The following is a 26,931-nucleotide window of genomic DNA, read 5'->3' on the forward strand; positions in this document are numbered from 1 at the left end:
ATATTGAAAAGAACTTCATGTAGAAAACGGAGAACCAGATCAACCAGCTCTGAATTGTCAACCATTACAGAGGCAAAGAATATGGAAAGCCATGCATAGCATGGAGGGCCTGAAGGAAGGGGCATTCCATCTTGATACAAGCTGATGTCTGTAAGGTTCCATAACCACAATGGTGGGTAGCTTGTTATGCAAAATAAAACTATGGGATAGCCTGGTATGGTCAACATGCACGTGACGAGGACAGTGGATTCCTTCCGGTAGGAACAAAAGGAAGAACGCAATGCATCAGTAGCCTTCTCGATACAGTGGAGTTCATTAGAGGGGGCAGTAGCCTACCAGACGTCATCCATCTCTGAGTGTGCAGAGGTCTTATTTGTGCCTGCAGATACACATCTGGTACCGTCAAAGCGAATGGGAGGAGAGTAATTTCTCCTATAGCCACTAGTCAGCCAGTTTATTCTGTCAGATATCTAAATGACTTGGAAGCCAGAGAAAGAGTACGGAGCAGGCATTATGACTAAGGTAGTGAGGTCACGAACAGCAGAAACCATAGGGTGAAGAGAGTAACAATGGTCAGTGAACTGGACACTTCACAGGGTCAGTGCATATTAAAACAGAGTGAAGGGAGGCCAATTTTGGAGGGCTCTGTTAATGCTCCGCTGTAAAAAGTTACATTATCCTGGCAACAAATGATGTTCCTGACTGACAGGAGGTGTAAAAGTGTATCCCATCTTATCTACAGTTATAAGAGCAGTCAATGTAAGAAATGGTACTCCCTGAAAGTGCTGAAGACCTAAATGTAGCAGATGCTGAAAGGTCATGGGGACAACAGACTCAGGACTTTGAAATACATCAGTCCTAATTTGTGGCCTGGGTACTGTCCATGGGAGGACAAGTGGAGATCCTGGAAGAGTGCTGCGAGGGGCATTCCGACTGGTGATCCCACCTAAGGGCACATATGCAGAATGACATACAATGAACATTCAGATAATTGTCAATAGTGATTGCATAGGAGATCAAGAGTTGGCACTGTTGGAACTGAAGCGGGAAGATACCGACTTCAGCAAGGAGACTGTCTGCAGGACTAGCCTCGAAGGCACCAGTGTCCAGTCACACTATGATGATGGATTGAGTATAACAATTTCAATGCTGAACCATAATCGAGTCGGAACGAAACCAGGTCCTGGTAAATACGGATAGGAGTAGCATGATCCACACCCCAAGAAGTGTGGGCAAGGAAGCAGAGATGTTAAGCTTCTGAATGCAGTTAATCCTTAGTTGAGAAATATGGGGCAACCAAGACAGCTTTTTATTAAAAAGGAGCTTCAAAAAAAGGAACTAAGCAACAATGCCCAAGTACTGCCTATCCAAGCAGAGTACTATGTCAGGATGGACTGTGGTATGATGACAGAAATGCATGATCCACGTTTTTTGCAAGAATTGAAAACTATGGGCAAATTTCCAAGCAGAGGCCCTGCAGATAGCATCTTGGAGCTGGCTTTCAGCGAAGGCCACAGAGTGGGGCTGTAGCAAAGCATACATCACAGGGGGACCAGCAGCCTGACAGAAGTCACCAGCTGCCAAGAGAGACAGGTTTTTTGCCTGTTTTAAGCATTCTGATGACAATACTATATCACCATTCTGAAGCGGGGACACCTTCAAACCAGATATGACTGAGGGCGCTGTATACATATAGACTTTGAATAACATTCAGGTGTTGTATCATCTGATTATGTATTGAATCAGGGCCTGGAGTCTTGTCTTGAGATGAGACAAGAGTTTGAAGTAGTTCCCAGTCAGTGAAAGGTTCATTATATGATTCGGCTTGGCAGGCATGAAACATAGGGGGATGTCTTCAACTAGTCATTTCAACAGCAACACGGTAGCCGGTTAAGAAGAGGACACTGATGCTGTTGGAAATTTGGTCACAAGGTGTTCAGCAAGGACCGATGCATCAGTACAAAGACAACCCTGGAGGACAAGACCTGTAACAGCTGTTGACTTTGAGTGGTTTGAAAGACAACAGATCTTGGTTCACACCTGGGATGAAATGGCACACTTTCCCAGGGAGGGGATGTAGCACTCACAGCAGCCGTTCCTACTGCATTTGGTTAGATAGCAATCCTTAGCACGAATTTGCTTCAAAGTGATAACGTTGTTCTGTGAAAGATGTTGCTTGAAACATTGCAGGGCTCTTTAGCAATCCTTAACAGCTACTGCAATGTCTCATCCACTATGGCACCAGCCAGTGATGCAGAGGACCTGCAAAAGGGGAATAGCAGTTCCAGCAGTGTGATAAATTGTTTCACTGCCAGACATCTGGCTTGTCCCACTTCCCTTGGGGTACCCAGACTAGGGAAAGTATTAGGGCCATAATCGTTCACATTGAAATTTCCATATCTGTCTGACAAGATAGCCAGATCAGAATGGTATTTACTTTGGTGTAATTTGAAACATTTCTTGTGTGAAACTTCCACCCTAATGCCACCTACTCTGATCAAGGACTCTCCCTACAGGTGTTACTCAGCCACAGCAAAGGCCATCTGGCAAGACAACCATTGCCAGGAGTCCTCATGCCCAGGAAGATGGAAACCTACTCCTTTGAAAGTGTGGGGAACTAGTAGCTCAGGCATCAGCAGTATGACCCCTGAGTTGTCAGGGGGCACAAGCAAAATGACCCACCATGTTGGATTTGCTGTCATGTTGGCTTTGAAATGAATAATTAAGAGCCTATGCAGGTATTGTGAACAGATGGTCTTTAACACTGCATGCAGTACATGCTATTTAAGATGTTCTTCCCAAGTTGGTCCCCACTACAGAGAAAAATTTGTAAGTGAAGGTCAAATCCAAAAGGGGACCAAAAAATTACTCTAGCCAAAAGATAATGTAAAATAAATGAGGAAGGAAAAAAGAACCTAGGGAATAGCTGGGTCAACATCACAGAAAACCACAATGAGAAAGAGTAAGAGAAGGAAGAACAGTCAGAGGTGAGAGATTGCAGCACAGGAAAGGAAGTAGGTACTGCAATACCTTGTGGCCTCATCTCGTCACACACATACTCACAGAAGTCATGAGTCCCTGAGGGGCGGTGTTAAGGAAATTAGCATCCCTGCTGATTTTAGCCAACACTCATTCACAACACTCATTCACTAAACTCCCTTTGTGACACAGTGTCTCATGGATGTAATTGTTGTACAATCTATAACTTACAGGTGTGGAACTTTAATTTGTGTAGTAATCTCAGTACTCTTTGGCACTCAATCCCTAGCACAAATGCATGTTGTCTAACTGAGTGGGAAGGGCTCATCCGAATGGAAACTTGAACAGCTGCAATGTTTTCTGGGGTATGAACTGTTCAAAGGCCATCTGGAGGCCTCTTTTTCAAGGCTGAACCAGTTCCTTCAAAATTACACACCAATGTTGTAATAACATGAGCAGATGGGACATGATGATTATGTCCTAGCTGGTAATGCTGTTGAAATATCCTTTGCACAGGAGTCACACTCTCAGCCTGTTTATAAAATACTCTCACAGCAACGGCATGTTCAGCACCACTCCAATGCTGAATGATTACTAAATGCCAATGAATTCAAAACAAATATGTGTCAGTTCAAAACAACTGCCAGCAATACAGTGTTGCCAGCACTAGCGTTCAAAATTTCTCGTTTTGCTGTGCAACCCTGTACTATATCAATCATTTTTTGGAACTGGTTGTATAAAGCCAAACATCAGCTTGGTACAATACTTTTCCATAAAGCTAAACCAAAATAAAATTTACAATTCAGTGGGTTAACTTGACAACTAATTGAATTCTACAATTTTGTAGCTTGATCTAGTCACATATTTTTGAAATCAAAATGTCTTTAGCAACGAAGAGGAGCAGCTGTACATCAGCTAACAATTACTACATCTTAGAGATTAAGAAATACAAATGATTGAAGCGATTTCACAGCTCTACAATAACTTTATTATTTGAGATATTTTCACAATGCTTTGCACCCACATACAAAAACTCAAAAAGTTTTTTTAGGCATTCACAAATGTTCGATATGTGCCCCTTTAGTGATTCGGCAGACATCAAGCCGATAATTAAGTTCCTCCCACACTCGGCGCAGCATGTCCCCATCAATGAGTTCGAAAGCATCGTTGATGCGAGCTCGCAGTTCTGGCAGAGTTCTTGGTAGAGGAGGTTTAAACACTGAATCTTTCACATAACCCCACAGAAAGAAATCACATGGGGTTAAGTCGGGAGAGTGTGGAGGCCATGACATGAATTGCTGATCATGATCTCCACCACGACCGATCCATCGGTTTTCCAATCTCCTGTTTACGAAGTGCCGAACATCATGATGGAAGTGCGGTGGAGCACCATCCTGTTGAAAGATGAAGTCGGCGCTGTCTGTCTCCAGTTGTGGCATGAGCCAATTTTCCAGCATGTCCAGATAAACGTGTCCTGTAACGTTTTTTTCGCAGAAGAAAAAGGGGCCGTAAACTTTAAACCGTGAGATTGCACAAAACACGTTAACTTTTGGTGAATTTTGAATTTGCTGCACGAATGCGTGCGGATTCTCTAACTTTTGGTGAATTTTGAATTTGCTGCACGAATGCGTGCGGATTCTCTACCGCCCAGATTCGCACATTGTGTCTGTTCACATTAAGAAAAAATGTTGCTTCTTCAGTGAAAACAAGTTTCGCACTGAATGCATCCTCTTCCATGAGCTGTTGCAACCGCGCTGAAAATTCAAAGCGTTTGACTTTGTCATCGGGTGTCAGGGCTTGTAGCAATTGTAAACGGTAAGGCTTCTGCTTTAGCCTTTTCCGTAAGATTTTCCAAACCGTCGGCTGTGGTACGTTTAGCTCCCTGCTTGCTTTATTCTTCGACTTCCGCGGGCTACTTGTGAAACTTTCCTGCACGCGTTCAACCGTTTCTTCGCTCACTGCAGGCCGACCCGTTGATTTTCCCTTACAGAGGCATCCAGAAGCTTTAAACTGCGCATACCATCGCCGAATGGAGTTAGCAGTTGGTGGATCTTTGTTGAACTTCGTCCTGAAGTGTCGTTGCACTGTTATGACTGACTGATGTGTGTGCATTTCATGCACGACATACGCTTTCTCGGCTCCTGTCGTCATTTTGTCTCACTGCGCTCTCGAACGCTCTGGCGGCAGAAACCTGAAGTGCGGCTTCAGCCGAACAAAACTTCATGAGTTTTTCTATGTATCTGTAGTGTGTCGTGACCATATGTCAATGAATGGAGCTACAGTGAATTTATGAAATCGCTTCAATCATTTGTAATAGCCCTGTATAAAACAAGTCAAGTTAAAATGTTTATATTACAACAATTTATTAAAAAGGTAAACATCAAATACAGCTTACTGTTGACAAGAAAAAGAAATAAATGGACAGCTTTCACCATTGAGTACTCTGAAATGGAAAACAGTACAACAGATGTAGAAATATTAAGAAAATTACCTGACAATGGTTTGAATGCCTTCTGCTGAAGATAAGACAAGAGCTTGTCACTATTTTTGTAACTCCCTGCATCATGACTCTTGCTATCTGGATCAACTGGCATACGACTTGACGGAGATTCTGCAAACACAAGATAATTACAAACCTAAAACTTATAAGTCTACAAAATATGAAGATGTTTACTCCTGGTGATTCTGACATACTACATATAATATATAAGTTTCTTCTGCAGCATACTTTACAAAAAATAATTATTCATTGCTAAAATTAACAAACAAAGGTAGCTTATTTCTAAACATGTAGAAGGAAGGAATATCATGGATTAACATCTTGTTAACAGTCAGGTCATTAATATTCTTGGAATATTTCAATGACAAGGGAGGAAATTGGCCATGCCCTTTCAGAGGGACTGTCTCGGCATTTGTGAGGAGTGATTTAGGGAAATAATAGAAAACCTACATGTGGATGGCTAGACACAGATTTGAACTATCATCCTCCTGTACAAGTCCAGTGGGTTAACTACTGTGCCTCCTCGCTTGATAGACAGATAGGGGATGTTTCTCTTATGAAAAAATATCACGCAACACAAAGCCACACACAAGAAAACCAAATAGAACAGCTTGGGGGGGGGGGGGGGGGGGGGCATGCAATGCAATTTGAACTTTGGAGACTTTAAAGTCGCTTCAAGTTTGCTGCTGGATCCTAAAATCGAAGATTCAATATTTTGGCAATTCAACTGTTCGCCATCTTCAGGAAAATCCTGCTTTTGCTGCTGAGTCTTGCTGAGAACTGAAAATCTTTGTCCTACGTAGGCCTCTGTACGGTGCATGGCACGTGCATCACCCACCACAGCTCCTGCCCTCCAAGAGTGGGCAGGTGGCACTGCCATTATTAGAAACACTGATGGCAACAATATACTGCACTCAGAGAATAGTATTGAACATTCGGAATGGCCACACCAGAGAACATCCTGTTTTCAGGCGGGACAGTACAGGGTTCCACATCCTGCTAACAGGAAACATATTGTCTCCATTAATCAAATTATCTGCCCAGCTAATTTCAATTGCCTCTTTATAAACACTGTTCCAAAAACTCTAAAGTTTTGGCAACTATTACAGTTTCATCAAATTTCATCCCGTGTCCCTCGTTTAAGGTATGTTCCACTACTGCCGATTTTTCCATCTGTTGTAGTCTCGTGTGACATCCTACATCATCAGAAGGGGATAAACTTCGATGTACTATCTTTGTAGCAAGACATTCGATGGACCTACAGTGGCGGAAATGGAGAAAGGTTTAAGTTTTGCTCCCACTCCAAAGAGGCTTCCTTTTACAGAATTTGGAACAAGCAGTATGGAGCCTCCCTGAGGACCAGGCAGAAGAAATAAAGAACTGTCCCACACATTATGCTGGGCTTGGCCAGCACGGGATAAAATCTCTTACAGAGAGAGAGAGAGAGAGAGAGAGCAGCTATTCGTCCCCTTAGGAATGATGATGAAGTAGTAGTAGTGTTACCAGCTAACAAGGGGAATGACATGGGATGATTACATACTTAAAATGTATTTACTGCTCAACGACCCAGCTTACAGAAGACTATCTAGTGACCAGAAGACTATCTAATGACCCCAAAGAAAGGACTAAGTGCAAGACACTTTCATTTTTGGAAGAAAAAAAAAAAACTTGTTGTCTGAAGATTTTCGAAACTTCATCCTGGTGGTGCCGTTCTGCTTAACCTGTATGGTCCGCCTAAGTTGCATAAGGAAGGAGTTCCTCTATGATCCATTGTTAGTAATTAGGGTGCAACCACTAATAACCCGGCGAAATGTTTAACATCTGTTCTCAGTCCATATGTTGGTAAGAGCGAACACCATATCGTGAATTCGGTGGATTTCACTCAATGATTGAAATCTTTGATGCTGGGTCCTTCAGATTTATTAGTGAGTTTTGATGTGGTATTCCTGTTTACATGAGTCCCTCTGAAACAGTCCCCGAGCTTGATAAGTGAAAAACTGGATGAAGAGTGGAGGAAACTTTGTCATCATGTGCTGACGTCCACATATTTTTCATTTAATGGCAACATTTTTTAAAAGAATGATGGAGTGGCTATGTGTAGTCCTTTATCACCCATAGTCGCCAATTTACTTATGGAGGACTTCGAGGATATGCCACTGAGGACTCTGATTTTGCAACCAATGTATAAGAGGCATTCAAAAAGAAATGAGCCAGAGTCTGGAATGTGCAAACCGGTGACAGGAGGGTGATATCATGGCATGTGTAACGAGGTGTGGTTCCGACCAGAGCACGGAAGTTCACAGCCCATCACTAGAGGGCATGCATGCATGTCACGTGACGATACAGAGGTAGCAATAGCATGCATCATCGTCAAACACTGCCAGTCTCATTTAAAATAGTGACATGGAGGCGTCAAAAGAAGAGCAAAGAGGTGTTGTTCATTTTCTGACTGCGGAAGGAGTAGGAGGAATGGACATTCATTGACGAATGTCACACGTGTAAGGCAAACACTGCATGTCCCTTGCAAGGGTCAAGGCGTTGGCACAAGCGCTTCAGCGAAGGACGGGTGTCGTTAGCCAATGATGCACGGTCTGGAGCACCACAGTGCATTACCAATGACATCGTGGAGCAGGTGGATGCACTCATTACCCAGGACCACCAAGTGACAGTGAAATCCATAGCCACTGTGGTCAGATTGAGCATCTGAAGAGTTCACACTATCATGAAGGAATGACTGCAAATGCACAAAGTGTGTGCTCAATGGGTGCCCCACAGTCTTCAACAACACCAGGAAACATGTCGAATGGCCCACTGTCTTCCTCATCTGCAGCGGCTCGGAAAGGGAATGCATTCCTGGCACAAGTGGTGGCTGGAGATGAGTCATGGTATCATCACTGCCAGAATCAAAACGACAAAGTCTCCAGTGGAAGCACCACCATGAAAAAAAGGCAAGACCATCCACATGAGTGCACAAAAGGTTATGCCGACGTTGTTCTTTGACGAAGGAGGCTGCCTTCTGATTCACTTCCTGCAGAATGGGACAACAGCAAGTGCCCAGTGTTACTCGCAAACCCTGACCAACCTTCGCCAAGCGATCAAATCAAAATGACCAGGCAATCTCAACCGTGGGGTCATTCTTCTCCACGACAATGCAAAGCCTTATACAGCAAACACAGTCGCAGCACTCCTGCAGAAATTCAAATGGGAGGTTCTCGGCCACCCTCCATACAGTCAGGACCTCTCTCCCTGTGATTATGCCAGTTTTGGTCCCCTTAAAAAGGCTCTGAGGGGCAAACAATTCACCTCGGGCGTCGACGTCCAGCTGTACGTGTGGAACTGGTTAACATCGCAGCTCCGGGAATTTAATGAGACAGCCATTCACCACCTTTTGTCACATTGGGACAAGTGTGTCAACAGCCAGGGTCAATATTTTTAACATATAGGTACTGGTTTCTGTAATTATGCCTCCAGATCGTTTCGTTTTGAATGCCCCTTGTACTTCTGGGTGTTGCAGATGATATCCATTTTGTCTGGCCACATGGACATGATGCTCTCAACAGAATTTTGGACCACTTCAACTGTCTTCATTCCAGCATTAAATTTACCATGGAGGTTGAAGGTGATAGGATGTTCCCTTTTTTGATGTCATGGTTTACAAATAACCAGATTGTACTTCGGGACACAGCGTTCACCAAAAGTCGATGCATACTGATTGGTATCTGCACGCTAAGAGTTATCATCCACCATACCAATGTAGTGGTGTCCTCAGGACTCTGGTACGCAGAGCATACGCTATGTCCGACGCAGACAGTTTAATGCAAGAAGTTGCACATTTGATGGGTGTTTTTAAGAAAAATGGGTACTCTGAGAAGTAGATTTGTCAGGCTACACAGTTTGGACCATTACTGGAGCTGCACGAAGAGGAGCATATATCGATAGTCTCTATTCCTTGTGCTGGGAGCATATTGTTTAAGATTGGAAGAATTTTACGAAGCTTTAACATTAAGATTATGTTCTGTCCACCTTCCTAGATTAGGGCACTACTCGGCTCTGTGAGGGATGATTTGGGGCTTAGGAAGCCTGACATATACATAAAATTCCGTGTCAGTGTGGGAAGGCTTACACTGACCATTCAATTTGGAAAGTTCAGGACAGGTGCACGGAACATTGTCGTCATATAAGGCTACAACAGCTGGAAAAATCGGCAGTAGTGGAACATTGCTTAAACGAGGAACATGGGATGAAATTTGACAAAACTGTGATGATTGCCAACACTTCCAGTTTTTGAAACAGTGTTTATAAAAAGGCATTTGAAATTAGGTTACCGTATTTACTCGAATCTAAGCCGCACCTGAAAAATGAGACTCGAAATAAAGGAAAAAAAAATTTCCCGAACCTTAGCCGCACCTGAAATTTGAGACTCGAAATTCAAGGGGAGAGCTACAGTAGTTTGGTTCGAGTCGTAAGCTTAGCAGTTAAGCTTTACCACGTAATCATTGCTATGCGTCAGTATTTATACGGGTGCCCTTCCTTTTTCACGTGCTTCGTCTGGTTTGAATCGATTGCTTATTTTGCTTTGATCTGATAAGTGCCGTTTTCTTTGTTATAGGTGTTTGCGTCACTCTTAAGCTGAAAATGCATTACTGCACTGTGTCATGCATTGTTTGTCGCATTCTGATAGTGCGTGTTTACGGCCTGTCGCGTCTCGCGGCATGGCTTGCTTTTGTGCGCGCTACCGCCGCGTACAATTAAAAAAAAGAGGAATCGTCTCATTAGCAAAACAATGGCAAGAGACTGCTATTTGTTGTTACTTACACTGCTGCTTTCTTTGATAATGATCAACAAGAACCAAATAATAGACTGCGTATGATAGAACATGTTCTGAACGAGAGTTGGGCGAAAAGTTTTCTCCGTTTGAAAATCTTTGCGGCCGCTTCCTTATTACATCAAATTCTGCACAGAAATTAGTTGTGGCTATACCAACATTTTTCATAACTTCCGCTTGCTTTGCACTCGATTCTAAGCCGCAGGCAGTTTTTTGGTTTACGAAAACCGGAAAAAAAAGTGCGGCTTAGATTCGAGTAAATATGGTAGTGGATAATTTGATTAATAGAAACAACGGGTTTCCTCTTAGCAGGACATGGAACCCTGTACTACCCCTCATCAAAACAGAACATTCTCTGGTGTGGCCAGTCTGAGTCTTCGAAAATAGTCTCCAAGTGTGATATATAGCTGCTGCCTTTGTTTCTACTTACAATTAGAGCAGCACCATCTGCCCAGACTTGGAGCACAGCAACTGTGGTGGGTGATGCAAGCGCCATGTACAATACGGAGGCCTATATAGGATGGCAATTTGCAGCCTTGGCATCAGTTCTCAGTGGGACTCAGCAGCAGAAGCAGCATTCTCTTGAAAGTGACGAACAGTTGGATTGCCAAAATATTGAATTGAGTTGATTTCAGGATCTGGCAGCGAACTCGAAGAGACTTTTAAGACTTTTAATGCAATCTTAGATACTAGATTGGATGCCAATCTCTTCCTTCTTTATTTAAGTTTCCACATGCTTAGAAAAATCAATATACATAGCTACCAGCTGAAAATAATGTAATTTGAATTGTAGACTATTTCTTACATTACTGCACTCCACATTCTCATCATATTGGAGTAATTCATTTTATGTCCAAGATAATAGTCATAATCACAATAATGACACAATCCTAGTCTTTCATCACAATGATTTTACAGTTTGTTAGTCACTGTCCTCGCCCTTCCAGCCCCCTCCCTGTTCCCATTCCAGCACTACATAGCATTCATTTCACCGCCACACCCAGCCGTTTAGTTTCTTTTTATTTCTCTCCTTTCTGCTACTTACCCCCCCCCCCCCCCCACCTTCTCTCCAAACTGCAGCGATTCACTGTCTACCACCCCCACCATACTATCCCCCCCCCCCCCCAGCCTCCTCCTTACCACCATCCAGTCGCCACTCCCAACAAGCACTGGTGCAGCTGCTCGCAGTGCGGTTTCAATTGTCTGTGACTGCAGACGTGTGTGCAAGTTGCGTTTGCATGAGTGTGTGTGTGCTTGTGTGTAAGTGTTTCTATTGCTGACAAAGGCCTTAATGGCCGAAAGCTATAATTGTGTGAAACTTTTTGTTGTGCCTATTGCGACTCAGCATCTCTGCTATATGGTGAGTAGCAACTTTCCTTCTCTAATATTGTTACATTCCATCTTGGACTTTCCATTGTTTGATTTAATAATAATAATATGAACCCCTCAACAAAAATAGTCAATTGTGCAAAAACCAAAGTCGAAACAGAGGATTACAAAGCTACAAAACTGATGCAAAACTGTGAGAACATGAAGAAATAAATGATGCTAAATTAGACCTACGGTTATGTCTACCAAACAGACATTAAAACACTTCAGGCGAATGTCAAGTGTTCCCTTCAGTACCGACAAAACATTTTTTTCACCATTCCTCTCTAACTGAGCTATTCCCCAGTCTTCAACAGCATCAAACTAACAGGATAGTAAACTCTTACAGTATAATTTTTTTCTTAACATTTTGAACATCCACTGCCTGCCATTAAAACTGCTACATCAGGAATAATATATGATTAAATTTGTTGGTGATCTGGGGCTGCTTAAAGTGTGAAATTAGGTGCTAAAAGTTGCCACCTCTGAAAGCAACAATGGCTCACGGCTGGGTATCGAGTCATTGGACCTTTGATGACAGATATGGGTATATAATTCCATGCTACATCAATTCTATGCCTGAGTTCTTCAATCATAGTGGCTGAAGAGTTGTGGCATGCCAGTCACTCAGCAACAAATAACCAGATGTTTTCAGTGGGTGAGAGAGAAGAAGAAAGTCTAAAACCTTCTGTGTCATGGTAGGAAAGGGAAACACGGGGTCTTTTGTTATACTGCTGGAAGACAACATCTCAGATATCACATTGAAGATAATCTACATCTACATCCATACTCTGCAAGCCACCTGACGGTGTGTGGCGGAGGGTACCTTGAGTAACTCTATCGGTTCTCCCTTTTATTCCAGTCTCGTATTGTTCGCGGAAAGAAAGATTGTCGGTATGCCTCTGTGTGGGCTCTAATCTCTCTGATTTTATCCTCATGGTCTCTTTGCGAGATATACATAAGAGGGAGCAATATACTGCTGGACTCCTCAGTGAAGGTATGTTCTCGAAACTTCAACAAAAGCCCGTACCAAGCCACTGAGTGTCTCTCTTGCAGAGTCTTCCACTGGAGTTTATCTATCATCTCCGTAACACTTCCACGGCTACTAAAATAATCTGTAATGAAGTGCGCTGCTCCCCGTTGAATCTTCTCTATCTCTTCTATGAACCCTATCTGGTATGGATCCCACACCTGTGAGCAGTATTCAAGCAGTGGGTGAACAAGTGTACTGTAACCTACTTCCTCTGTTTTCAAGCTGCATTTCCTTAGGATTCTTCCAATGAATCTCAGTCTGGCATCTGCTTTACTGACGATTAATTTTATATGGTCCTTCCATTTTGAATCACTCCTAATGCATATTCCCAGATAATTTATGGATTAACTGCTTCCAGTTGCTGACCTGCTATATTGTAGCTAAATGATAAGGGATCTTTCTTTCTATGTATTCACAGCACATTACACTTGTCTACACTGAGATTCAATTGCCATTCCGTGCACTATGTGACAATTCGTTGCAGATCCTCCTGCATTTCAGTAAAATTTTCCACTGTTCCAACCTCTCGATATACTACAGCATCATCCGCAAAAAGCCTCAGTGAACTTCCGATGTTATCCACAAGGTCATTTATATATATTGTGAATATCAACAGTCCTACGACACTCCCCTGCGACACACCTGAAATCACTATTACTTCGGAAGACTTCTCTCCATTGAAAATGACATGCTGCGTTCTGTTATCTACGAACTCTTCAATCCAATCACACAATTGGTCTAATAGTTCATATGCTCTTACTTTGTTCGTTAAACAACTGTGGGGAACTGTATCAAATACCTTGGGGAAGTCAACAGACACGGCATCTACCTGGGAACCCGTGTCTATGGCCCTCTGAGTCTCATGGACGAATAGTGCGAGCTGGGTTTCACACGTCTTTTTCAAAACCCATGCTGATTCCTACAGAGTAGATTTCTAGTCTCCAGAAAAGTCATTATACTCTAACATAATACGTGTTCCAAAATTCTACAACTGATTGATGTTAGATATATAGGTCTATAGTTCAGCACATCTGTTCGACATCCCTTCTTGAAAACGGGGATGACCTGTGCCCTTTTCCAATCTTTTGGAACGTTATGCTCTTCTAGACAACTGCTGTCCTTAAAAAAAGCAAATATGTAACAGCTGCTCTCAAATTACTGGCTATGCAGACCTAAGGTGATGGTGCTGTGTACTCAATGTTACCTCAAATCTGTGCTGGGTCTGTATGATGATGATGATGATGAATGCAATCTGGTAATGTTCAATCCTCTCAGAGCTTGCATACGTGGATATGTTCATAGTAATGCTATACACTGAACTGCAACCCATCTGAAAAGACAATGTGGTTCCACTGCTGTATTCAGTGTTGTTGCTGCACCACTGTCAGGATGCCCCTCTCTACTGCCACATCAAGAGAAGCCACAGAGACAGTTGCTACGCTAACAGTCCATTGTGTCCCAAATGTCACTGCAGTCGATATGGGTACTTTTCTCGCTTCCAGCAAACCCACTTCCTGACACAAGGTATATAACATGACTGTACGATTATGCATGGATGAGTAAACAACGGATTTGTTCTCTCGGGAGCTAGTTGTGAGGGGCTGTAGGAGTCCTGCAAGGCATTGAATATGGCTCTCCTGAATCCACTGATTTCATATCTGCATGACAGTCACAGGATTTTGTCCAACACAAGCAGCAATATCGACAGATACAATCCTCCACTGTCAAATCACGACATATGCTGCTGGATGTTTCTCTTCTTATATGAAGCATATCATCATCATCATCATCATCATCATCATCTCACAAATAACTGATATTCAAGTGATATTCATGATTGACAAACCTGGTGCATAATCTTTCCTTATAATTATACAGAATGTTGATAGCAATGTTCCTATCAACTGCTGAGATGTTATTCATTTTGCATATCCAAGCATGTAATACACTTCATGCCAATTTGATATTTGTTGTTTAGTATCTTCATAGTCCTGCAGTTTTAATAGTTAGCAGTGCAGTATCAATATCACTTATAAGCAGATTTCTTTGTTCCCTTTTGTTACTGTGGTCTTCAGTCTGAAGACTTGTTTGATGTAGCTTTCCATGCTAGTCTATCCCGTGGCAGTCTCGTCATCTCCGAATAACTACTGCAACCAACATCTACTTGAATCTACTAACTCTATGCATCCCTTGGTCACTCTCTAAAAATTTTTATCTCACACGTTTCCCTCTGCTACCACATTGACAGAGCCTTCATGCTTCAGAATACTTCATACTCATTTAAACACCAGCAGTCTTCTACAGCACCACATTTCAAAACTTTTATTCTCTTCTTTCCCCAACTGCTAATCATCTATGTTTAACTTTCGCACAAGGCTACAGTCCAGACAGATACCTTCAGAAAAGATTTCTTAACACTTAAATTAGTATTATATGTTCAATTTCTCTTTTTCAGAATGTTTTTCATGCTATTGCCAGTCTGCATTTTATATCTCCTCTACTTCAGCAATCGTGCATTATTTTGCTGCTCAAATAGCATTATTTCCTAATCTAATTTCCTAAGTATTGCCTAATTTAGCTTGAATACATTCCATTATCCTTGTTTTAGTATCTTCATATTCATCTTGTAATCTCTTTTGAAGTACTTTCCAAGTCCTTTGCCATCTCTGACGGAATTACGGCACTGGGAAACCTCAATGTTTTTATTTCTTCTCTCTGGGCTTTAATTCATTCACCTCTGTAGCCAAGTGGTGACTGTATCCGACTCTCATATGGAGGACCCATAATCAATTCCTGGTACTGCCAGGGATTTTTATTTGGTCTCAGGAGGAGTGGAACAGGGTGCACTCAGCCTTGTAATAGCAACTGAGGAGCTACTGGAATGAGAAGTAGTGGCTGTCTGAAAAGTTCACAACAGACGGGAAAGCAGTGCAATTACTCTATGCCCCTCCATACGCATCCTTATGACAACACACAGCAAAGGATGACATTTTGTAGTTTTCAGGGCCTGACTGTAGAGTAATGGATTATTATTATTATTATTATTATTATTATAAGGGAACTTTAACTCCCTTTCTAAATTTCTCCTTGATTTCCTTTATTGTATTGATCAATGCAGAGACTAAACACCATTGAAATGGGAAGGAGCAGGGGGTAGAGACATACTACAACACAGACTCACTCGCCTCCTACTTCCCTTTAATGTCCTTCGACTCGTATAACTGCAGTCTGGTTTCTATATGAGTTGTAGACAATCTTTCATTTCCTGTATTTCGTCCCTTTCACTTCAGAGTATCACAGAATATATTCCAGTCAATACTGTCAAAAGGCTCTTTCTAAAGCTACAAATACTATAAACATAGGTTTGTCTTTTTTCAATGTATCATCTAAGATAAGTTGGAGGGTCATTATTGACCCATGTGTTCTACACTACTGGCCATTAAAATTGCTACACCGAGAAGGAACGCAGATGATAAACGGGTATTCATTGGACAAATATATTATACTAGAACTGACATGTGATTACATTTTCATGCAATTTGGGTGCACAGATCCTGAGAAATCAGTACCCAGAACAACCACCTCTGGCCGTAATAACGGCTTTGATACACCTGGGCATTGAGTCAAACAGAGCTTGGATGGCATGTACAGGTACAGATGGCCATGCAGCTTCAACACGATACCACAGTTTATCAAGAGTAGTGACTGGCATATTGTGACAAGCCAGTTGCTCGGCCACCATTGACCAGACGTTTTCAATTGGTGAGAGATCTGGAGAATGTGCTTGCCAGGGCAGCATTCGAACATTTTCTGTATCCAGAAAGGCCCGTACAGGACCTGCAACATGTGATCGTGCATTATCCTGCTGAAATGTAGGGTTTCGCAGGGATCGAATGAAGGGTACAGCCACAAGTCATAACACATCTGAATGTAACGTCCACTTTTGAAAGTGCCATCAATGCGAACAAGAGGTGACCGAGACGAGTAACCAATGGCACCCCATACCATCACGCCGGGTGATAAGCCAGTATGGCGATGACGAATACACGCTTCCAATGTGCATTCACCGCGATGTTGCCGAACGCAGATGCAACCATCATGATGCTGTAAACAGACCCTGAATTCATCCAAAAAAATGACGTTTTGCCATTCGTGCACCCTGGTTTGTCGTTGAGTACACTATCACAGGCATTCCTGTCTGTGATGCAGCATCAAGGGTAATCGCAGCCATGGTCTCCGAGCTGATAGTCCATGCTGCTGCAAAAGTCATTGAACTGCTCGTGCAGATGGTTGTTGTCTTGCAAACGTCCCCATCTGTTGACTCAGGGATCGAGACGTGGCTGCACGTTCCGTTACAGCCATGCTGATAAGATGCCTGTCATCTCGACTGCTAGTGATACGAGACCGTTGGGATCCAGCACGACGTTCCGTATTACCCTCCTGAACCCACTGATTCAATATTCTGCTAACAGTCATTGGATTTCGACCAATGCAAGCAGCAATGTTGCGATACGATAAACCACAATCGTGATAGGCTACAATCCAACCTTTATCAAAGTCGGAAACGTGATGGCACGCATTTCTCCTCCTTACACGAGGCATCACAGCAATGTTTCACCAGTCAACGCCAGTCAACTGCTGTTTGTGTATGAGAATCAGTTGGAAACTTTCCTCATGTCAGCCCGTTGAAGGTGTCGCCACTGGTGCTGACCTTGTGTGAATGCTCTGAAAAGCTAATCATTTGCATATCACAGCATCTTCTTCCTGTTGGTTAAATTTCGCGCCTGTAGCAAGTCATCTTCATGGTGTAGCAATTTTAATGGCCAGTAGTGTAAGTTGGAGGGTCATTATTGACCCATATGTTCTTACATTTTCCAGAACCCAAACTGATTTACCCAAAGGTTGGTTTCTACCAGTTTTACTATTCTTGTGATAAAAAGAAAAATGTTTGTCAGTGTTTTCCAATCATGATTTATTAAACTGATGATTTGATGGTATTCATCCCTGTCGGCATCTGCCTTCTTTGGAACTGGAATTACTGCATTCTGGTTGAAGTCCTAGGGCATTTCAACTCTCTCATATTCTGCAATCAGGTAAAATAGTTTTGTCATGTGTGACTCTCCCAGAGGGTTCAACAATTCTGAATGAATGTTGTCTACACCATGGGCCTTGTTCTGACAAATCTTTCAGCACTCAGCCAAATTATTGTTGCAGTATCATGTCTTCTGTCTCATCTTCATCTACTTCCTCATCTATTTCTATAACACTGTCTTCAAGTTTATTTCCCTTTTAGAGTCTCTCTATATATTTCTTTCAGCTTTCCCTTCTTTACTTAGTAAAAACTTGCCATGTAAGGTCTTGATATACATACAGGTGCTCCTCTTTTTTCTAATCTTCCTATAGGCAGCATTTGTCTTTCCTTAGTTATGTGCTTCTACAGCCTTGTATTTGTTCTCTAACCATTCCTGCTAAGCCATTTTGCACTTTTCTGCCAATCTCTTTTTTTTTGAGGTCTGCATTTTGTTTCACTTACTCCCTTTGCTGCATTTTTATAATTTCGCCTTTTGTAAATTAAATTCAATATCTCCCTAATCTTCCAAGGATTTTTACTACACTATGTCTTTTTACCCACTTGATTCTCTCCCGTTTTCACTATTTCATCTCTCAACACTACCCACCTGTCTTGTACTCTATTCTGTTCTCCAGTTTCAATTAAATGCCGGCCAGGGTGGCCGAGCGGTTCTAGGCACTAGGCTGGAACCGTGTGACCACTACGGTCGCAGGTTCAAATCCTGCCTTGGGCATGGATGTGTGTGATGTCCTTAGGTTACTTAGGTTTAAGTAGTTCTAAGTTCTAGGGGACTGATAACCTCAGATGTTAAGTCCCATAGTGCTCAGAGCCATCTGAACCAATTAAATGTTACTGAATGCTCCCCCTGAAAACTCTCAATAATCCCCCGTTATTTCAACTTATCCACGTCCCATCTCCTTATTTTTCTACTTTTTCACAATTTTTTATGTTTTATCTTATAGGTCATAACCAATAAATTGTGGTTAGAGTCCACATCTGCCCCTGAAAATGTTGTAGAGATTAATATCTGATTTCGAAATTATACAGGGTAATCACAAAGTCTGATTATAACAATTTATTACAGAATAACCATTTGACATAATAATTTACATTTGATGCCCTTACATAGGTTAGTGTTACTTGTTTTTAAGACCACTTACATTAGTACACCTCAACATGTGCACCCTTGGTAGCACAGAGAATGTCGAGGTGGTATTCCAGTTCCCGCCAGTTGTTTCATAACGTATGTTCTGTCACAGTACCCACAGCAGCTTGTTTCCTAGTCTTCAGTTCATTGACGTCAGCAACTGGTGTGACGATTCTGTCCTTGATATAGCCCCAGAGAAAAAAGTCTAGGGGCATAATGTCTGGAGAGCAGGGTGGCCACGGTGTTGAACCGTTCCTTTCAATCCATTGATCCGGAAATGTTTCATCCAGGAAATCACGCACTATCACAGCCCAGTGTGTGTGTGTGTGTGTGTGTGTGTGGGGGGGGGGGGGGGGGCACTTCATCTTGCTGGAAAAGTATCCATGTTGCAAAACATCTAAGTAAATGTTAGTGGTAATGGATTTTTCCGCAGAGAAAAACAGTCCAAAAACCTTGTTACACATGAGGCTGTACCAAACATTCACTTTTTCGCTGCTTCGGTGTAACTGTACAGTAGCATGTGGAGATTCTGAACCCCATATACGGACATTATGCCTATTTACCATTCCACTGACATGAAAGGTGGATTCATCAGTAAAGCATATGAGATTTAAGTAATCGTTAGCGCCATCAATCCTGTTGAGAACCTCAGTTGCAAGGCCTACACGATTTGCACTTTGTAAGCATGCAACCTAACCCTTCCATAAAGAATCTTTACCAGACTTGCTTGCATTATTTGAAGCTCACATGATGCTTGACGAGTTGATTTAGACGGACTCCACTGAAACGATTGCCAAACACGATCAATAGTTGCATCACTCACACGAGGCCTGCCACTTCGAAGACAATCTTCAACACTGCCTCTTTCGATAAGCTTTGCATACCATCGCTTTATTGATTTAACATCAGGAGGGCTGCGTCCATAAGAAGCCCGAAATTTATGCTGAACACTGATGGGCAATTTCTTTTCGTGAAACCAAAGCACACACTGCACTTTCTCCTGCTTCAACGCCATTTCGCCAGCAACAAATGTGACCTAACAGACGGCGTCGGTGTTGTGGAGCACTAGCGCCATCTATTGGTCACAACGACTAGTAACACTAACCTATGTAACGGCATCAAATGTAACTTATTATGTCAAACAGTTATTCTGTTATAAATTTTTATAATCAGGGCAAGACTTTGTGCTCATCCTGTATAATTAATCTGAACCTAACAGTGTCTCCAGGTATTTCCATGTGTGTACAAACTTCTCATATGATTCTTAAACCAAGTATCAGTGATGATTAAATTACACTCTGAAATTCTACCAGGTGATTGTCTCTTTCATTCCTATCCCCCAGTCCATATTCTCCTACCATTACTATTTTCCTCCTATTTCTCTCCCTACTACCAAATTCCCATCACCCATCACAATTAAATTTTCCTTTCCATTAACTGTCTGAATAATTTATTTGCTCTCACCATACATTCTTTCAATCTCTTCATCATCTGCAGAACCAGTTGGCATATAAACTTGTACTACTGTGGTGGGTGTTGGCTTCATGTCTATTTTGGTTACAATAATGCATTCTGATTTTGTATTTTTATCAGTGTATTCACCTGACCAGAGGTACTGTTTTTCCTGCTGCTGCACTTCATTAATGTTCACTGTATATAATTTCAACCTATCAATTCCCTTTTCAAATTTTCTAACCTCACTACCCCGCAAAAGGATCTAACATTCCACACTCAGAATTCCAGTGTTGTTTTTCCTGGTGACAATGAATGGGCATTATTTATTCACGATATGATGAACACAGGACTTATGGGCAATGACTGTGAACTGTGCTATGGAGAAGTATGTGCACAGTAAGGGTATTAAGGATGGAAAAGATGCAATGTGATTTAATTCCAAAATTCAGAAAATGCTGAGGGGGGAAAAAAGGACATTGTTACATTCTCGGCTCAGAAAAGAATGCAGAAATGTTGACAAGCAATAGTTCGGTGAAATTTGTGCATCTATAAAAAGATTGATGCGCAAAGTATATGGCAGCTTCCACTGTCTTACCTTAGCAAAAGATCTTGCCAAAAACCCAAGAAAATTCTTGTCTTACATAAAATAACTAAGTGGACTGAAGGCTTCTCTTCATTCCATCATCAATCAGTCTGGTGAGGCAATAGAAGACATCGAAAGGTAAACTAAAGTTTTAAATTTTGCATTTAAAAAAAGTCATTTGCACTAAAGGTTTTTAAAGACACACTACTGTTGGACTGTCATACAGATTACAGATTCTTGTATGGAGGTCAGAGACATAGGCATCCCTTTCACTGAGAAGCAAAAGAAAGAGCTGAAAACAAATATGTCACCAAGTCCTGATGGGATCCCAATTCGATGTTATATAATGTATACTCTTCAGCATCAAGACTGCTGTATAAAAGAAGTGTAAAAGAATGAATATGCAAAACCACAGGCCAATACCCTTCACACTGGTTTGCTGCAGGCTTTTTGAGCATATTCTAAATCTGAACATAATAAATTTCCTTGAAACAGAAAAATTTCTTTCCACAAATCAGTATGCATTTAGAAAGCATCTCTTGGGTAAAACTCACCCTGCCATTTTCTTGCAGATTCCATATTCCTAGATTTTCGGAAAGCGTTTCACACAGACTGTTAACAAAGGTCTGACTGTATGGAATAGGTTCCCAGAGATGTGAGTGGCTCAACAACTCCTTAAGTAATAAAACCTAGTATGTTGTCCTGGATAGTAAGCGTTCATCAGAGACAAGTGTACTAACAGAAGCGTCCTAGGGAAGTGTGATAGGGCTGTCCTTGTTCTCTATATACATAAATGATACAACAGAGTAAGCAGCAATCTGGAAGTGATGTTTATGATGCTTTATTATTAATAAAATGTCATCACTGAGTGACTGAAGAAGAATACAGGATGTCTTATACATAATTTTTATTTGGTGTAATTAATGGCAACTAATTCTAAAAGTAGAAAAATGTTATTTAAAGGTGATGAGTACGAAAAAATAATCCTATAATGTTTGAATAGAGTATTAATGGCGTGCAGCTTGACACAGTAATGTCAATTAAACATCTCGGTAAAACGTTTAAAAGCAATATGAAATAAAACAAGAATGCCAAGTCATTAGTAGCAAGATGAATGGTCAACTTTTGGTTTACTGGGACAATTATAGGAAAGTATAGATCATTTATACATGAGACTGCTGACAGAAGACTAGTGAAACCCATTCTTGAGAACTAATTGAGTGTTTAGGCTTCCCCATCAAGTGTGATTAAAGGGAGACATGGAATGAATTCAGAGACATGCTGGTAGATTTCTTACCGATAGTTTTGATTCACACATGGGTATTATGGAGATGCTTTGAGAACTCAAAAAGGAATCCCAAGAGGGGAGACAAAGTTCTTTTCACAAAATGTAATTAAGAAATTTTAGAGAACAGGCATTTGAGGCTGACATCAGTACGACTCTACTGCTACCAGCATACAGTTTGCATAAGGACCATATAGACAAGATAAGAGGAGTTAGGGTTTGTACAAAGGCATATAGATTTATTTTTCCCTCGCTCTACTTAATTTGTTGTTAGTATTTCTGTTATCACAGAATCTTTTTAGAGTTACGATTTTCTTCATTTATGATTACAAAACATTTGCACTAGTGGAACAGGAAATTTAATATCTAGTAGTGGTACAAGATACCCTCCATCATGCATTGTATGGTGGCTTCTGGAATGTATGTTGAAGTAGCAGTCCCTGCCCACAGATCTGAATGGGATCCGTTTTATCTCTGGAATATTTTACACAAGATGGTGTAATCATTATTTAACCATACAGAAGAGCTGTATCCCTTTCAGAAAAATTACCGCTGTAGTTACCGCTTGTTTTCAACTTTACCATCACAGCAAGGCCATGTTGGCTAATGTTACAGGGCCAAATCATCAATTGCCCAGACTGTTGCCCCTGCAACTGCTGAAAAGGCACCTGATCCCAAATTGACTGGCCATTTCACACTTTAGCTGAGAGGTGTGGCCAATGTCCAATTACTCAAAAGTAACAGTGTATATGCTACTCTGGCTGGCCATTTAACACGCCACTGGAAATCTCTGGCCAAAGATTGGTGTGATGATGCAACAACATGCAGTACACAGCACTTCTTTCATTTTCACTGTTAAGTGTGCCGTGCACGTGGCAGTGTGTTAGTATAAATAAAAAAAGCATCAGTTATATACAGATTGTATACCTCAATTCCGTGAGGTTTTCTGCGGATAATGCTGTTGTATGTAAAGGAGTAACAATGCTAGAACACTATAGCAAAATGCAGGAAGACCTGCATAAAATCTATAGTTGATGAAGGGAATGGCAGTTCACTCTCAACATAAACAATTTAACATATTGTCAATACACAGAAAGAAAGACCCTTCATTGTGTAATTACAAAATTGCAGAACAACCACTGGAAGCAATTACTTCCATCAAATACCTAAGAGTATTTGGATGGAACGATCTGCAGTGGAATGACCACATAAAATTAATCACGAGTAAAGTAGCCAGATTGAGATTCACAGGAAGAATCTTCAAGACATTTAGTCCATCAATACAGAAAATAGCTTACGAAACATTTGTTCAACCAACACATCAATATTGCTCACTCGTACGGGATCTGCACCAGATAGGACTTACAGAGGAAACAACAAAGTCTGATTTTTTTTTTCTCCTCCCAGATTCATTTGGTTAGCACAAAGGCATCTCTGAGATGCTCAGCCAAGTACAGTGGCCGATGCTGCAAGAGGAGCATTCCACATAATGTTATGGTCTGCTGTTACAGTTCCAAGAGAATACTTTCCTAGAAGAGTCAACCAATATATTGCTTCTTCCTATTTATATCTTGCCAAAAGACCACGAAGATAAAATTAGAGAGATTCGAGCTCACATGGCCCAGCAATCATTCTTCCTGCTCACTAAATGTGACTGGAATATGAAAAAGAAGGAAATGACACTGGTATATGAAGTAAACTCCATTACACACCATTAGGAGGCTTGTAGAGCATATGTGGATGCAAATGTAGAATCCCTTTTGTGTTTAACAAATTTCATCAATCTCTTATATGTGTTTGAAAGTTGCAGTTGAGACAAGACCTCAGAAGAGGCACCTTATAAGCCAATTTACAAATGTCTGCTTGTGTCTGTGTATGTGCGGTTGGATATGGGTGTGTGTGCGAGTGTATATCTGTCCTTTTTTCCCCCTAAGGTAAGTCTTTCTGCTCCCGGGATTGGAATGACTCCTTACCCTCTCCCTTAAAACCCACATCCTTTTGTCTTTCCCTCTCCTTCCCTCTTTCCTGATGAAGCAACCGTTGGTTGCGAAAGCTTGAATTTTGTGTGTATGTTTGTGTTTGTTTGTGCGTCTATCAACCTGCCAGCACTTTCGTTTGGTAAGTCACATCATCTTTGTTTTTAGACAAATATATAGTTTTAAATTTCTGTGCACTTGAGAGAAGATTTTGGTGCTACTCAAGATTATACAAAGTTCAACTGTAGTTAGAATGCATATTTTGTCATGCAAACATATCGTTGAATACAGTTTTGTAATATTATTAAGGACTCAAACATTGTTTAAGTTTTTCAACTCTGGAATGTCATGATATGAATAGGTTGACTACATTTGCTGTGGAGTTTTAATCCTTGAAACTTACACAAATGATTTATTTCTACAGGTCATGAAGATGAGTGGACTGGAATTTTGTAGAACGAGTATTCACCTTCACTGGAACCGAATCTTCTATTTGAAACTGGTAGCAAGGACTCAATTGGGCAAAGTATAGGCAGTTTTAATGAAAACAAAGGATGGTTTTAGCAGACTGGATGTGTCCTAAGGGGATGACAAAGTGATGCATTATTGCTGAACCCACCGCCTCCCACAACTTGTTTCCAGAACAACAGATCTGGCTTGGCAGTGCAGGATGCTAGTTTTAAGTCATATTGCACTGCATTTTGCCTTGGTGTGATTTCAACTCAGCATCCAATTGGACATAGTTATAGCACACTTGTATCATGAGCAATATCAAGTGTTTCATAAGAATGAGCACTGTTGAACTGAATAACTTTTCAGAAATTTGCTGAATAATGATAGCTTTTTACATGTTTTCCATGTGCTGCCTGTGTAAATTACCATTTGGTAAGGGAATTTTTGTACAGCATTCAAAACACAATGAAGACCAATTATTTGCCATCGACATTATTTTTAATTTTTCAGCACCCATCACGGACCTACAACAGGTCCATTCTGCAACATAATTTGGCTCTTTTAAGTAGTAGATGCTGAAATCTGCACATAAATGAAGATACAAAGAGCAGCTGTTTTTTTGTGTTATTTTCAAATTTTCAGTCTTTCTGCACTGACGCTGTGAAGTCAGAGGAGTTGGTAAATATACTGAGTGATGTTCTAGACTAAACATTACCAACTCCAAGTGAAAATTTATAATTTGCATCCTTCCTGCTTAAAGTATAACATAAATCAGCAACAAGACAGAAGCTAAATGTGCTACTTGGGTGCATCAGGTCTTGCTCAAAGGTCTTTCATGACGACATGATCCACATACCATTTTTTAAACATTTAGAGGTAGGGCATAATACTACTAAGTAATATGAAGTGGAACAAACACATAAGAATTTATAGCAAAGAATGTGACTGGAAAACTTAAGATTTGTTGAGAGGTTTTGGGGAAAACTGCAATGTACCTGCGAGGGTGGCAGGGGGCGAGGGGCGAGGGGCAAGGGACGAGGGGAAGGGGACAATGAGTTACACAAAAGCTTGGGGAACTAATGGAAATCTTTAGGAAGAAATGCTAATTGTTCTTGTGGAACCTCGTTGGATAAATAAGACTATATAACAATTATGCTGCTACAACAATACACTTTATGGAGGGTAATGATAATAAGATAAAAAGAGATCTTCGAGTGTGTATGGAGGCATTAAGACGGTCATTTTTCCCTTCATTCAATATGCAAATGGTATAGCAAAGGAAATTACAAACATTTATATAAAAAAATCTTCCATCACACACTGCACAGTAGCTTGTGAAGTACATATGTAGATGATTTAGGTGAAAGCAGAAGTGGTATCAGGATGGACCAAAACATTTCATAAGTTGGGCAGGAGGAAGTATGCCACGTGGGAAGGAGTAGGAAGAATTTTGAGAATATAGTCCTCATTTCAGGGCACAATGTTAGAGGATGTGAGCCCACTGTTTCATTTCAAAATTCAATGTTAAATTACTTGTTATGTATTTATGTGAAATGTTTTTATCCAAATATTCAGTTGGATCATGCTCTAGTATCCAATAGTAAAGATTGTCGTTACGTTAAATACTTAATATTTCTCCTGTACCTGAAATCAAAACAGCATCATGTTATTGGCTATACACATCAGCTGTTCTGCTGTAACAACTCCTGATGACTGTATCAAAAGGAGTTAACAACATACACTTACAGAATAACATTGCTGAGGCTTTCGTGGCCCCTCCTTGACGTATTGGCTGTCAACTTTTGTTTCAGGATCTTCTGCCATTGTTTGTTTAATGATTTATCTGATATTTTGTCAGCATGGGTGGCTGTTATTGTGAAAGATTCACTCCCCATTGCTGCTGTCAGATTAGAGTGTGGCCAGCTTCTCGTACAGTTTTACTGAATTTATTGTTTGCCAACTCCTTCAACTCCCATGATGAATTCCTTAACAAAACCAAATTATTCCCAGAACGGATATTTTACTCTGCAGCAGAGTGTGAACTATTATGAAACTTCTGGCAGATTTGAAATGTGTGTCGGACTAGACTTTAAACTGGTACGTTGCTTTTCGCGGGGAATCCTTTTACTGAATGAGCTATCCACGCAGATTCACAACCTGCCCTCACAGTTTTATTTCTGACAGTGCCTCTCTACTACTTTACAAACTTCACAGCAGTTCTCCCGCATACTTTGTGGGACTATCAAGAAAGGATAT

General features: G+C 41.1%; 1 protein-coding gene across 1 annotated transcript in view; it reads right to left on the reverse strand.

Annotated features, from left to right (window-relative positions):
• The window catches only part of LOC126092572 (polypeptide N-acetylgalactosaminyltransferase 35A), a 154,894-nt gene that overhangs the window by 105,145 nt on the left and 22,818 nt on the right, over positions 1 to 26,931 (reverse strand). Inside the window, exon 2 of the mRNA XM_049908250.1 lies at positions 5,471 to 5,590. Coding sequence (XP_049764207.1) covers positions 5,471 to 5,590 — 120 coding nt within the window. The remainder of the gene's footprint in view (positions 1 to 5,470; positions 5,591 to 26,931) is intronic.

Source organism: Schistocerca cancellata, chromosome 7 (genome assembly GCF_023864275.1).
Source record: "Schistocerca cancellata isolate TAMUIC-IGC-003103 chromosome 7, iqSchCanc2.1, whole genome shotgun sequence".
In the NCBI taxonomy this organism is placed as follows: Eukaryota; Metazoa; Arthropoda; class Insecta; order Orthoptera; family Acrididae; genus Schistocerca; species Schistocerca cancellata.